Genomic DNA, 15831 nt, shown 5'->3' on the forward strand with positions numbered 1-15831 from the left:
TGACCACTGAGACGCTGAGACACAACCAACTGTGTGTGTGTGTGTGTGTGTGCGTGCGTGTGTGTGTGTGTGTGTGTGTGTGTGCGTGCGTGTGTGATTGAACAATTTCAACATAATTGGTGTCAGTGTACAAATTGATCCAAATATCAATTGTACGACAGCCTGAATCTGCTCAGTGATTTAGAACAATCGACCAACTTTAGAACCAAGATCTGCCTGAAATACTTAACAGCCTACATAACCTCTCAGACCTTTATGTTTTGCTTTAGACTTCATGAGTCAAAGAACCACAGATCTACAGGAGCAAAAGCCAAGTTCAGTTCTGTATTCTTGTTAAACTGATATAAAAATACAAAGTAAAAGAAATCTGGTTATTATGCAGTAATTATATAATAAGACAAGTGGACCCATTTAAAAATTGCCTTTTTTCACTATTGTTGTTATTGTTATTATTCATTAATTCATGCAAAAAAAGTTACAGCACATTTATTGAAAAAAAAACTAGTGAGTGGGACCTTTAAAGGGGACAAATAAAAATGTATTAATGATTTTAAATTTAATACCAGAGAGAATGCCAAAAACAAGCTCAGATAAGACTCTGTTCATCCATACTCATTCATGCATGTCTATAACGTGCGTGTGGGTGTGTGTTTGTGTTTAAGTGTGTATAAACTGAATTATATTGATCTGTGAATGAACAAAAAGCAGTATGATCACTTTGCAGATGCCACATTTCAACAGAGAGCTCAGAAATAGAAATTTTCATCTCCAAATAGATGAAATTACTTCATGTCATAGACCACCCTCCCAACACACACACACACGCACGCACGCGCGCGCACGCTCGCACGCACGCACACACACACACACACACGACCAGAGGCTTCTCAGAGATTTTTTTTTAGTTTCAGGCACAAAGAAAAATGTAACGATGTTTTTGGAAGAGACGGCAGCTCAATGAAGACCCACCCAGAAAGACACATTTGATGAGGAAAACATTTAGCTGAAAATACAATTCAGAGGAACTTTTCTCCTGCAGCTTAGCAAGAATCAAAACATAAAAAGCCGTTCGTTCCCCTCAGTAACTCTAAACAACCTCCTCACAGCGATGTCACGTCAGGCAGAAATCACTACACAACAAGAGCAACAATTACACACTCCAGTGACTCTGTGGTGCGTGTGTGTGAGTGTGTGTGTGTATGTGTGTGTGTGTGTGTGTGAGATACAGACACACAGATGATTCTCCCCAGGTTTGATGAGTGTGTTGCAGTGTGTGAGAGGAAAAACTAAACCTGCAGCCATAGAAGACAATATCAGCAATAACTAAAGAAGTCGGCTACAGGCACCAAAGACACACAGGAGTACGAGATGGATGATTGATTTGAGACTGCAGTTATCGATATTAGACATTTAGAGCTGGATCTGAACAAACTGTTCAACCCTAACCTCAACTAAAGCTCAATTAACACCATACCCTAAAACCAACTGGTAAGCTTTTAAAAAAAGTGAGGACCACAAAAATGTCCTCACTTTGAAAAATGAACTCACTCTGTTTGTTAAAACCTCCTGATAGTCCTCAGTAGGTAGTGAGTAGTAAGTACACCAACACGCACAAGCACACACGCACGTGCGCGCACACACACACGCGCGCGCGCACACACACACACATCTGTCTGCTGTGACTGAGAAAAGACTGCATCATCGGTTTATAAAATAACTGTTGAGGAGTTTTTGTTAGTGCAGTAAGTCTAAAACAACTCTACATCCTGGTTGACTTTGCAATCAGGTAAATGATAATCATTTTAGTTTGTCATTCAAGAAGGGGACTTGTACAGCACTGCCGTGGGTGTGAAAAGCTCTCACTGGCTTTTTGTGCTTTACAGAGTCAGGAAAAAATCGTTTTAACCTTGTAATGTCCACCTTTGTGCTCACAGCTCTGAAACATCTCAGAAGATAATTTCAAACAGAAAACTCTGATTAATATAAAACCTCAACACCAATACTACAGCGTGACGGTAAACAAGTGTACAGTGTATCTCACCTAAACACAGTCACTGAACTAAAAAACCAGGCTTGTTGGCATTTAAAGAAAGGATACAATCCAACAGTTTTAACTTTATTGGCAGCAGCACTCACTTATAAAACAACCCTATTATCCAGAGTGGTTTAATCTTTATAAATGAACCCTTTCAATTTATCTTTGTACTTTCTTGTTCAATACCTATAGTTTAAAAACTATGTGCAGCATGTGTCACACAGCAAAAACAACTCAGTCACTACAGCTGTGTTCATGTGTTATTTAGAAGAGAGGCACACACAGGTAGCATAATGCCTCATGTAGGCAGGCTGCACCAGCACAAAATAAGGCCCAAATGGCCCTTAGGGAAGGCTTTGAGGACCAAGCAGTGATGTAGAGATGCTAAAGCTTCAATTGCACTTGCAATTTGCTCAATTCTTTGGTGAATTCAGGTGACTGTCTTAATGAGATTACCTGCATAAACAAAAGGTAATCAAATGTAAAATCCTGTCATTAGTGGGAACTGGTTTCTGACAGTGTTGATGTACTTGTTGGCTTTCATTCCTTCCACTGTAGCTTGCCCCAAAGCTTTAAAGATACTAACAAAAGACGTTTTGACACATGGAAGAAGTATTATGTTTATGTTTATTTATTTGGCAGACGCTTTTATCCAAAGCGACATACAATTTATAACCTATAGGGCATGTTGTGATCTGTGGGGGAAACCGGAGTACCCGGAGGAAACCCACGCATGCATGGGGAGAACACGCAACTTCACGCAGAAAGGCCGTAGCCGAGTTTCGAACCTGCAACCTTCTTGCTGCGAGGCAACAGTGCCAACAACTGCGCCACCATGCAGCCCTTTTACATTACAAGCTACGCTGAAAAAAAATACCACGGCAGGATTTTTTTTAAATACTGTGGAAAAAAATTAACTTTGAGATACTTTTTCCTCTTTAAGTGACACCCAGTTGCTTACATCACTGCAGGGATACTTCAAAGCAAACAGGAAGTTGTATTAAACATTCTGTAACACTGGTTTTTACGTGTCAACACCATGGCAGACGTGGTTTCATCAGTGTCTGATATAGCATCTGAAACCTCTGAGAGTTTGAGTTCAACCGCCGATTTGAAGCCAACATGGCGAAAGATATTTAACGTCTCAAGAACCTAAATTTGTCCAATATATTTGCTCTTGTTATTGTTTATTATTACTATTGCTTTGGCATCTATGCTCCCATTGCATCTAGAGCCACACAACCAATAGTTTCTGCACTGTATCAGTACATTTTAGCATTCTCAAAAGTAAAGAAATCAAGAGCTGGATATCATTCTACCAATCTGTGTAATGATAGTTCAGTCAATACAACATAATTTTGTAAGCATCAACTTTTTTCTAATAATATTTGAGTGGCACCAAGGGTTCTAGCATTGCTGCTGTTTTTGGTATAATCCAGGAGGACACTGTTGTTGCATCGGTGCACTCTGTAGATAACCTTTTAGATTCAGCATCTGAGCATCCCGTATTGACCAGCTCCTGTAGTTTGTTTAGCAACTTTGCTCTAAATGGTCATTGCAGATCCACAGTGATGAAGTGCTGTCCTCCTCGTCTGCAACTGTACTCTATATTTCCTTTCCAAAGGTGCAGGGTTCAATTAGAAAACAGCTGTTCAAACAAGCAACATGTGAAGAAAAAATAAATAAAAGCTCTGTCTCCTTTCTTCAGGCTCTTCCTAAAGTCACAGAATCTGATGGTTGCAGAATATGGTACAACACCTGCTAGCAACACACACACACACAAAAGCAGAAACACAGCTCGGCTGAGCTACTAAGGTAGCGATTTCCAGAACCAAGTCCGAACTGACTCCCACTGGCTTAAGAGAAAAAATCTCAGACAGTACCTTTAATGTTGCCAAGTTATTGAAATGCATGTAAGGCTCTGATATTTTGCTGCAGCTGTAAAGAATGATATTAAACTACGCTGGAACCACAACATTGAAGAACATAAAATGAATCAATGTCGACAAAGGCGAGTCACTGAGTGGTGCCAGTGTGTTGACAAATGCTGACCATCTATTCAAGTCATCAACTGTGGGATACATTTTTTGTGGATTACAGAAGAGAATTAGATTTTTTATATTGTGATTTATGACTAAATTGTTAGACAAAATTAACAGCTGGGACCTATTTATTTTTAAATAATTGGTACAGTGTAGCTACATTGAATTTCTACGATTTTGATGCAAAGTCTGGCTAGTATTTTTAGGATTAGTGTTTGAGGGTTTACATAAAACAGCTGTGGAGACGAGCCGTGTTGCACCCACACAGATGCAGCAGATGGTTATGACTGGCCCTTGTGTACTCACCTGAAATGTAAGTTCAGGTCAAAGGTTTAACCTTTTCTCTGAATCAAACCTAGAGGTAACCATGGCGACATGGTAGCTGGTTCATGATCTGTTTGCTGACGGCTCAAACCCAAAGTGACCACAAACACTTTGAGCTCCCATGAATGATTAAATGCAAAGCTCTGGCCAGCTCAGAGAAAGGAGGTCGGAGGCTGGTGGCAGATGCATCATGGGAGACGTAGTTCAGACCTTTGCTCATGACTTGTCTAGGAAAAGATGCTGAGATCAGTTCGACCCCTAACACAGTAGGCAAAAATATGGACAAGAATAAAGAAAATCATTTTCTGTGAATGAATCAAGAGAGGAATGAGCCACTCTCACTTTTCAATGCTGCTAAATCTTTCAGTAATGACAGCAATTGTATAATTTTGTCACACACCCTAATGTATAGATAAAATAGCTGAACGCCAAGGCAAAGCTCACACCAGAAGAGTCTGATGGTCATGTTTAAATGACCATGTAACAACTACGGGCTAAGCAGCAACATGGCAGAGCTTTTTTTGTTTTACGATGATGGCAGAGATGTAACATCAAAAAAACAAAGATGGCGGCGGCTCAGAAATGGTGCTCAAATGAAATGGCTTTAGCATCAACTTTGGACAACTTAGACATGGGTTTTTCTTTGAGACATGAGCAGGTAGGGGTACTCAAGTACTTTATTTTTTGAAAAAGGATTCATTAGCTTCTTCTTTCACAGTCTATGGAGGACTGCCCTGCTGACTGAATACATCACATTGTTCATTGCTCTGATTGGTTCTAGTGCTGTCCAATTGTGTGTGGAGACACCTGTAAATTCCACCCTACAACTGAGCTCACTCTATGGGTCGTGGCAAGAATATATACCATAAATCCTCTAATATTAGCCTGTATTTAATTAGCTGCCGGGTATCGTATTTTGGCCGGTGTCGGAGTTGGCGGAGGTGAATAATGGCCGGTTTTTTATTGTGGCCGGGTGGAATGTGGTAACAAGCAAGTGCGGGGGGCGGTTGCGTCATCCGTCTCACTTTTGATTTGCCAGTGATAGACCGCGAGGGTAACTTTAACCGTGCGGAGATGAAGAAGAGGCGAAAATTTGATATCAAGTTCAAAGAGAACGTGCTGATTATGCTGCAGAACACTCTGGGGAGCAGTAGGGGTTGTATGAACTAGTCACTAGTTGACTTCACCACTCTATAGTGACTTGTTATGCCTGTCATCAACTAGTCACTGTCACATGATAATGACCGGCAAGATGCAGTCCACGGAAAATACAGCAGCCTGCTGTCAGCAGGTGACAAGCTCCTGTGCGTCGTGAGGCAACGCGCTGTGCCAGAGCGTCGGTACTGACACCCGCCGTAAAACGGACATTTAACCAAATTGTGATGTTTACCCTCTTGCAATTTGACATTCCCCTCACCCCCATCCTAACCTTAACCAGCTTGCACATGCAAAGCTCTGATGTGCAAAGCAGATGTCTGACGCGCTCCAGACATCTGCGTCCTGAGCATGGCCACAGTAACATTATCAAATCAGGTGTTGCCACCTCAAAAACTAATTTAACACGCGATCGTTCATGTCGGCTCATTTCCTTTTATGTTTTCTGTCTTTTATTCTTTTATTTGTGCCTGATGCGTTTCGCTGCTGTGGATCGGGGCGCATCACCAGTATTGTCCTCGGTGACGCACCTAAGTGATGTGGCCGGCAAGCACTCCGCTGTTTTTGCAGTCGGTAGGTCTTTAAGAACTGCAGTTCAAAGGTAACTCATAAGGTGAATATATATGAACCCAGGTAGCAGTTTTTCTTTAGGATTGAGAGGAAATGCAGGAAGATAATAAACAGACAGGACTGAAAAATAGTCAAATAAAAACAAGTTAGTTTTTGTACCTGCTGTTGCAACAAACAGACACCATTGAAGGTAATCAGAAGTGAGGAACAGAAAATGAAATAATTATTTTAATGTTTAGAGCAGCGGGAACTCCGAGAGGCTGCAGGCGCATCAGTGAGTTTGCGGACGCTGCGCAGGGGGAGGGGGGAGAGGGCTGAAGCAGAAACTACCGTTGTTAAAAGAAATGTGTTTAACTTTGAAAATGTGGGCGCAATTTTAATTGTCAAAAACTTCAGCGAACCATTAGTTCTTTTTGCTCAAATAGAAATAGAGGCCTGCCTCTAATTCTGGTCCTCCTTCCAATAAAGGCCTGGAGCTTGATGAGCTTGAGTCAAATACAGGCCCGGGCCTGTATTAGAGGATTTACGGTATTCACATAAATGGCTTGCTAGGCTACAGCACAGCCACAATGACGTATAAACTCTTCAAAATGTCATATTGCCTTCTTTTCTATAGAATGGAAAAGAACAGAGTAGAATGGTATAAACCTTTTTTATCCCACAAATGAGAAATGTAAGTGTTACACAGTTCTTATAGCTAAGGGAATAAAGAAGAACAAACACTAAACAACGGCCTTTGAAGTGCGTCTTCCCAAATGATGGTTCTGAAAGTTTTACTGAAAATAAATACTGTTTGTCATTTATTGTGACAGAAACAACACACCACTGTTTCCCACATCCTATCTGTTGTGCTTATGCAGCTAAACAATTGATTCAAACATTTATGACACGTTGATTCTGGAGCATAACATTAATCTTTTGAAACTGCTTCAAATAAACACTAGCCTGATGTTAGTCCACTGATCCCAATCCCAATAAAAATCATTTCCAATCACCTGTGTCAAATGATTCCCATAATTTCTCTCTTAAGTGTGCTTCTATGGTAACCATTTGAATATGGTAATTTTCTAATCTTCCCAGTATCCTTTGCTCTTGACTGACTGCTTTCTGAGCCTGCAAGAGTCCCTGTGCTGTTCCCACAGCCTCTAACAACCAGCTAGAATCCACTGGTCCTTCAGTTTTTTTTCTCTCAGGGCTCTCAGACTGAGATTCAAACTGGATCACGAATCGGGATCTGGTCTGATTGAGTTTCATAATACATAAAAATAAATTATAACCTCAGCCACCTACAGACATCTGATTACAGAACACACAGACAGAGACAGTTCGTCTTCAATTCAACTTTCTGGAACATTCAGGGCCATTCTCACTGGAAAGGTTCAGACCAGATTCAGACATTTAGTCCACAGAAACTGGACTCTATAGTTTGAGCCTACGACAGACAGGAGTTCTAGAGCATTTACCCTTTAAAGCTGAATTAATCTGGACAAATAGAGGAACTTCAGCTGATTACAAGCAAATTTATTCCAGATTGTTCCGTTCTCACTCACAGAACATTGTGTTCTGTCTGTGATTATGTGCACAAGCGTGTCGTCAGTAAGAACATGTGGAAAGACAATGAAAAGATTAAACTGCTGTTATGGATGCAGCTGCTGCAGATTAAAACCACCCAGCCTGATGTCCAACACTGATGATTCACTAGAACCAAGATCACAACATGGAAACACCAGAAAAATCCATCAGCATCATCACGACCATCATTAGCTGTGACTGCATGCACTCCTCCTCCTGCTGGCTGAAGTATGTAGCAGTGTCTGCTTCAGTTGCCAACAGAAGTTTGCAGTGAGTGTGACAGGTGTAAGTGTGTGTATAAGATGGGTGTGTTTGCTAACCTGTCCAGGCTGAGCGAGGATCGAGAGGTTCCTGTGTGGTACAGGGGCTTCAGGTCTTGGATCAGCGCATCTCCTACCGACTTCTGGTTCCACCTCTGAGCCAATCGGGAGATCTTACTGTCCGACCTGACAGAACACAAGAAGAGTCAGTGTACAGACTGGTGCCTCCAGAATGCGGAACCGGGTCCAAATGAACAAGAACAAGATGTTCGGAAACTTTCAGACATAATGAACCCAAAACACAAGCATCTCTTAAAACAGAGTGACCCAAAAGAGAACCAGATTCTTTAGAATAAACAGACTCAGCAGAGTAATGGCTCAGACTTCAGCAAGTTTCACTGACAACAATTTGATTCTGAAAGGTTGCTGCAGTTCTGCTTCCTGCTGGACTGCAGCAAAATCCATCATAAAGGAAAAAAAAAAAGATCATGCCTCCTAAGAGTCCAGATCAGCTCAGGCAGATTCTCACTGCCCTGCACCAGACTCCCCCAAATAAGGTTCTGGTCTCACACCAGAAACCTGTTGGATCAGAACTCATGCTCTAAAGTTGCTGCCAAAGCTTTTAAATCCTGTCAGAACTTCTTCAGGTGTCAGAGACGACGTTCTCATACTCACAGCTGGCAGATCAGCAGCAGATCTGTCCCAGCATCCAAGCCTCCTCTGCTGGGTTTGATCTCTCTGACTGACGCCTTCTGTCTGATTCAGGCTCTCTGAAGCTTTGGATCATTTCTGCTGAAGAGTGATGGGGGTGAGGGGCTCCAGCAGCTCCCCCCAAATGGGAGAGATGGTCATGGGTCCAAACGACCGCGACTATCTGCTGCCTAGAGTGGTGCTCTGGCTGAGCGCATGAAACACCTGTTCGCCGGCAAACGCATCGGCAGCACATGAGAGAGCGAGGGAGCACGCGCACAAACAGTGATTTACATTTGGATGGAGGAGGGGCAGCAGACTGAAAAGGATGTGAAGAAAAAGAGAGCAGGGGGTGAGATCACTGACGCTCGGGAGGAAACAGTCGCTGCAGCAGAAGAGATAAATTAATTTATAAAAAAGATTATTATTACAGCAACAAGTTGTAAAACTCAGAGAACACCAAAGTCTCCAATTTAATATTCAGTTTGGGTTCAATTCAAAACCACAAAAATGCATTCACAGTTGGAAAAAACACAATTTCTCTACCTTTAAAACTCACTATAGTGACTTTCCCTCGAAAAACAAAAACATAAAATCAAGAATGAATTAATTTTTTGTATCATAATAAAAAAACTGAGTGATCTGATACAATATGAATACAAATAATAAGATAGTTTCATTATTGTAATATTTTCTCATTTTACTGTAAGAGATAAATTGAAACCTAATTTACAAAACAAACACGCAATTTGTTAATTCCAGTCTTAGTCTGAACATCTGGTGAAAAAATGTTTTACAGTAAAATCTAACGTGAAACTATTGTTGTGAATTCTTGCATCTAAGGCTGCAAAACATTCCAATAAAACCCATTTCAGGCAGTTTTTCCACACTTTGTAACATTTCCATCCAGTTTCCAAGTGAGCATTCACCTGTTATTTCAATAAATCTGATGTCTAGTATTAATAAATGCCCTGTGAGTCGTTTTCTGTCAAAGAAAAGCTCCCATGCTCCTGTTTCAGGAGGTAGAGGTCAGCTGGAGGAGAGGGGAGCAGAAGACGGCAGGTTTTAAAGTCTTATTAATATTTGCAAATGCTAACAGTTAGCTTTTTCTAGACAAGACGTGCTCTGCTCTCTCCTGGATGCTAACTCAACAACAGCCTTCCCTGTCATTAATCAAGATGGTTGAGTCCATGAATGCAAATTTATAATGTGATGTAGATCTGTGTGGCTTTTCTACTCCGAGTATTCCCGTCTATCATCTGTCGGAGGCTGATGCCTGCATGTGAGTTCAGAGTGACTGCATTTCAAAAGAACAAGTATTACGTTTGTCAGTGAACCTCCTCTTTAAAGACATTCTGACATCAAAGACTCAAGGCCATACAGCTTTTTTCATCCTGCTCTTCTAGAAGAAAAATATTTAGGGGTCCAACAGAATAAAAAAGCTTTAATTGTAGTTTCCATTTCTACATTGGGGTAAAAAAAAAAAGTAATTATTCAGCCACCGATCGTGCAAGTTCCCCCACTTGATGACATGAGAAAGGCCTGTAATTTTCATCATAGGTGAGAAATGGGAAAAAAAAAATCTAGAAAATCACATTGTCTGATTTTTAAAGAATTTAATTGCAAATGCTGGTGGGAAATGTGCATTAGGTCTCCTACAAACAAGCCACATTTCTGCCTCTCACAAGCGTGGACTGCAGTTGGCCTGTCCAAAATCAGTCCTCTCCTTGTAATGTGAGTAGAAATGAGTTTTTGGATGTCCTTGGAACAGATGTGGTCATTTAAAACTTCTTTTGGACTTTGTGCATTATTGAGGTCATCAGAACCCTAGATCCAAGCCCACACGATCACAGAATTGAGCTTTGGGACTTAGTGCTGACTCCAGTCTGGATGGTCTCTTTCCTCTTTGGTATGGAGCACACTTTTCTAACCTCGCCCATTGCAACTGTGGCTCTGCAGCCCAGAGAAGTCTGCACCACCTCTGAACCAGGTTAACACCAAGTTTCTTCTCTTCTCAGAGAACCTTGTGAACCTAACTCTGTATTGAGGAGAAATTACGAAGGTATCCCAGAGCAATCCTTAGCCCATGCGGTTCCTTTAGCTTTTTCTCAATGATGCTTCTGGATGTGGCGCTGCCTGAGCAGCTCAAGATCACAAGTGATGAATTTGAGTGACCTCACTGATCAGGGGATCTCCATCCTGGTCCTGGAGGGCTGATATCCAGCAGGTTGTAGTGGCTTCTCTGCTCCAACACACTTGATTTCAGTGGTTGAATCACTGTGCAGCAGCTCATCAGGATCTGCAGAAGCCTGTTAATCACCTGCTGACTGAAACCAGGTGTGTTGAAACAGGGTGTAAACTAAAACATGCTGGATACTGGCCCTCCAGGACCAGGACTGAGAACTACTGTGATAGACGTTAATGTTTGCGGTCACAACAAAACCCCACAGAGTGGTCTAAATGTTTAAACGGGAACATCTTGAAGAAGCAGCAAGCTTCTACCGCAGGACCATTCATGTCCTGATTCATGGCACCTTATTTAAGTGAATTTGAAGAGCCACACAAACTCTGATGATATTTGAAAGTAAATGCAAGTCTTGCAGGTCCAGCTCACGAATCCACAATCAGTTTGGTGTTTATTATTTAAACATTTTCATGCAGCAGATTCAGTAAAATTCCAATCATCTGGTTCCAGCTGCTAAGTGTCAGACCATCCTGCCCCCTTAGGTAAGCTCATCACTAAAAAGAACATCTTCTGCTGTTTGAACTGTCCTGATCCAAATGGGCCGACTCTGATGGTTCATGAAACAACAGATTCTTCTAATTTAATCTTTCACAGGATGTTAGGATCCCATTTATTTCTGTAACACATTTCAAAACAACAGACGTGACCCAAGAGCTATCAACAGATTCAGTAAATACAATAAAATCAAATGTAAAAAGATTAAATTACAAGAAAATTCATCCTAAAACAAAGAAGAATCACAACACAAACATGAAATGACCTCATTAGGACCTAAACTGAACTTGAAGCAAATTTTTAAAAAGACAGCCTTAGTCAGATTTGTTGACTTTGTTACTTCCACGTCAAATGCACATTGATCACAAGGTGCTCTGTGACAAGATGCAACAATAAGTGGAGGAAGAGATAAACTGACTGAACCCAGAGTGTTTACAGGTCAACCTGAACTCATTTTTCATACATTTGCGGTTGTCCCTCCTAAGGAGGAATGACTTGGAAGTCCTACTTTGGTGGGAAACAGTTCCGGTGTGCCCATTTCAAGAACTAGAAGAGAGCAACACAGCCCAGCTCTAGGCCTATTTTTAGAGAAATCTGCTCAAAATTGAGATGCCCACACTTTAATGAGTATATTTCTGCAGTCATGTAGTCTACTTAATGGATTTTGGTCTTGTTCTAAGGTAAAATCTTGTGGGAACTGTTGAAATGTGTAATTATTAGTATATGGGTCACTGATCAAGTGTAAATGGACATGGAACACAAAAAAAAAATGTGATTTTTAAATAATTGTTTTGTCGCCTGAGAAAATATGATTTCAGGATGAACACCTTTGGAAAAATGCAGCAGTAACTTCAATAAATTCATAATTCTACATCTTGACAGTTTCTGTACAAAGTTTGAGTTTGATAAAGGGAAGAACAACTATTTTACAGATGTTTATATACAGACACGTCAGCATGATCTCAAATGGCACATCTGTGCCAGGTGTATTTAGAACGCAATACAGTTCCTTCCACAGACTTGTTTCAGTTATCTAACCTTCTAGTCATCTTTGTTAACATTTTTAAGTCATTCAGTGACAAAGTATTTGGAATTTCTTTGAATCCATGCATCACGGTGCATGGTGCGGAAGCTCCTCAAGATTTTCTCAGGTTCCCACTGGACTATTTTGGCATTTCCATCCCAGAGTGGAACCTTTGAGCCAATAGAATCACTTGCTCTTGAGTTCATAAACCAATCACAGGAGAATCGTCATAAACCAGGAAATGATGGAACTTTGCGTCTGAGAGTTGTAAAGTTTCTCCAGCTGTCGCGAGCTGAACTCAGAAGACCCGTAATGACGCCAAACACAGTTAAAGTATATATAAAAAAAGTATTTTATTTTTGGTGGAGTTACCAGATGGGCGAGGCTGGAGACAGAGTCGGAGGGCAGGCGTGAGTCGAAACCAGATCGGCACAAGCAGGTACAGGGAGCAGGCTGGAGACGTGGTAGAAGACAGGCGAGGGTCGTGATGGCAGGCAGAGTTCAAGGCAGGGGTCAGGAGAAAAAACAAGGTCCGGAGGCAGAGATCAGGCATGGTGGATGGCTAGAGAATTTACTGGCAAATGTTTTCAATAATCTGGCAGAGACTGGATAGGTGGATGGTTCTTTTATAGCAGGGGAAGCAGGTGTGTGAGATGAGCTGAGGAGTCAGAAGCAGGTGAAGTGGATGAGCTGATGACAGGAACAGGTGAGATGAATGAAGTTGATTGTGATGCTGACTGAGGTTGCTAGGGAAAACAGGGCTTGGCTGGAGCTTGGTGAGGGGACCAGGTGAGCTGAATGAAGAGTAAATGAGGAGGCAGAGGAGGGTGAAGGATGGGAGTCATGACACCAGCAGGTAAAAACATCCCAAAACAGCATCGATCAGATCATTTTTACGACTGGGATTTATTTTTACTATAACCTGGATTATGACAGTAAACCAAAGTAAGACTGGATTTACACTTTTGATGTCATGCAATTTGTCGGACTTTGTGTTGATCCTTTGTTTAGTTTTGCACGTAGAATAATGGTGCATTGTTAGAAAGAGGAGAGTCTGGGCTTGAATTTAAATGGCTGCTGCTGTAGTTAGGATCATATTGCATCGTCACTACTGTATATTTGTCTTGATCAGCGTAGTTAGTGTGTTTTTATGGGCTGTTTAAGTAGCGGTTGATTGTTGCTTATGGTTGACATTTTGTGTTGTTGAGGTAGATAACGTGGATTCTGTCATTTATACGAGCCTTTTCCTGTTACGTACGTGTGCAGTTTGCATATATTGGTGAATAATAAGCTAATTTTTGGTACGACTTTGTTACAACTTTGTCACCGGAAATGCGTTCGGACCCAGTACCGTGTCAGTCGGGTCCAAATGAAAAACTAAATAAATTAGCTATCTCAAAAATATCATAGCAGCCTATGCTAAGGATATTTTTGTAATACTGCCATATAGACATGAAAACAGGTCAGGGGGGGGGGAAGGTGAGAGTAATAACTCGAGTAAAAGTGCGAGCGTGGGTCGGGGTGGTGGGGGTGGGGGGGTGGTGGTGGTGGTGGGGCTTAGATTTGACATAACTTTTCCCTACCATATGTTAAATTAACAATCTCAATTTAGTATACATTAAATTACACAGTGTGAACATATAGCACCTTTAAAAGTTGAATGTGGAACACACACTCTGGTGACATCTAGTGATTAATGGTGGTAGCTGCAACAACCGAAAACATTTTCCAGCTGTCAGCGTGTTGGTTCTCTGCTGACACAGTAAAGCCTGGTTTATGCTTCTCCGTCAGCTCCGCAAGGGACAGACACGCACGGATTGACGGAAGCGTTTTGCTCTTTTACTTCTCCGTCTCCTGGAGAGCGTTGCAAAGCAATTGCCCGGCAGGACAACAGAGGGCATAGCGCTGTTCTTTGGTATCCTGTCATGTATCGGTCCAAGATCGTGTGTTTATTTTGTGTTTTTTGTGTATATAAGAGACTTTTAACACGGACATATTTGTCTCTCATTCTCCCACCGCTTCATGCGCTCCCCACCTCTAAACCCACGTTTCCTGTTATTTCCGTCCACAAATAAAACGCTTGCTGCGCATCTTTTCACTCCTCCAGTCACGGGAGAATTAAACGTTCATGTTTTTAGAGTTTTTTCGCGAGGTATTCTTCAAGCTTCTCCGTGTCTGCCGCTAGTTAAACTCGGCTCTCTTTGCAATGGCGGCGCTGTAAACAACAGCGGCGTCCTGACCAATCACAAGCTTGCGTAATCCGTCTCGTTCGACGGATGTTTAAAAAAGTGGGCTCGACTCCGTACGTACTTGCGTGCCCTACGCAAGGACGGATAATGGCGTTGCGTGTCTCCGCACTGACGCAGACGGAGAAGCATAAATCAGGCTTAAGTGACCGGCCAGCACCATATCCAGTGACAAATCGTACAGGGAATTAGCTCCTCAGCCTTCATCAGTTTGTGCAAATTGGGGAAATGTGCATGTGCAGACTAATGACTACATCACAGGCTGTTCACCTGAAGAGACGCACTACCTCTGGAAGCTAGTATATTACAGCTTGCTTTATGTTTACATGATAGTTAGCTTGTAAATGGCTTGTAGAATATCGTTATTATACTGTAAACAAGAAATTTCCCCCATTGTTTACAGTAATTCACGAAATTATGACAAATGGTCTTTTTCATAAATAAATCATGATACACACTGTATATTTATACTACAGTTCCGTAGTTTTTGAGAAATATCACCTATTTAAAATAAACCGTGCTTTAAAAGCGTGTTACTAGACTATAAACAAGAGCAAAACTGTCGTAACACGCTGCAGTAGGATGTCGACGAGGAAGCACAGATAGTCAGAACACCGGTTCCAACCGAGCCTCCGCCAGCTGCGGACCGAATCACAGAAAGAAAACCAATATAGTGCAACGAAAAGTCAGTGTTAATCAACCTTACCTTTAGCCAAGACTCAAACTTCTCAGCATCCATCAGACTAAGCCCAAATCAAATCGCCGAGCAAAAGATATATTCCGTTGTAACTGTCCTTGGGTCAGCTCCAGGTCAGCTCACTCGTGCTCTGATCAGCACAAACCAATCAGGAAGCAGTATTCCGAAAATCATGTATAGCAGATATGCTACGTTTACAATGCTCGTTGTAAGCTAACCGGCTTGTTCTATTATTTTGAAATCAGGTAAACTTCCGGTCACGCGTCAGGTTCCAGCAGATTATTTTTATTATTCATTACAGTTTTTATTGTAGGGTCGCAGGAATGGTGCCTGTTAGGAGGATTAAAAGTCCACCGCAATATTTCACAGAGTAGTTAAACTGAGCCCTCGGCTCCTCGACCCCCCCCCCCCCCCAAATATTTTCTCATCGGATCTACATGAATCACGTAGGTGACCTATTTTGGATTCAAAACGGC

The 15831-nt window shown here is 41.7% G+C and overlaps 1 protein-coding gene across 2 annotated transcripts in view; it reads right to left on the reverse strand.

The window, feature by feature from the left end:
• ankfn1a (ankyrin repeat and fibronectin type III domain containing 1a) overlaps positions 1-15831 on the reverse strand; it is a 103711-nt gene that overhangs the window by 36541 nt on the left and 51339 nt on the right. The window contains exons 1-2 of one of the 2 annotated variants that reach the window (XM_054749432.2): positions 8634-9070; positions 8019-8144 (exon numbers count right to left, since the gene is read on the reverse strand). Coding sequence is in view for 1 of the 2 variants with exons in the window: in XM_015962088.3 (XP_015817574.3) it covers positions 8019-8144 (126 nt within the window). In the remaining variant the exon portion in view is untranslated. Of the gene's footprint in view, positions 1-8018; positions 8145-8633; positions 9071-15831 lie in introns of those variants that run through there. The other variant, XM_015962088.3, reaches the window with a different exon arrangement.

The sequence above is a fragment of the Nothobranchius furzeri genome, chromosome 16 (genome assembly GCF_043380555.1).
Source record: "Nothobranchius furzeri strain GRZ-AD chromosome 16, NfurGRZ-RIMD1, whole genome shotgun sequence".
Classification (NCBI taxonomy): domain Eukaryota; kingdom Metazoa; phylum Chordata; class Actinopteri; order Cyprinodontiformes; family Nothobranchiidae; genus Nothobranchius; species Nothobranchius furzeri.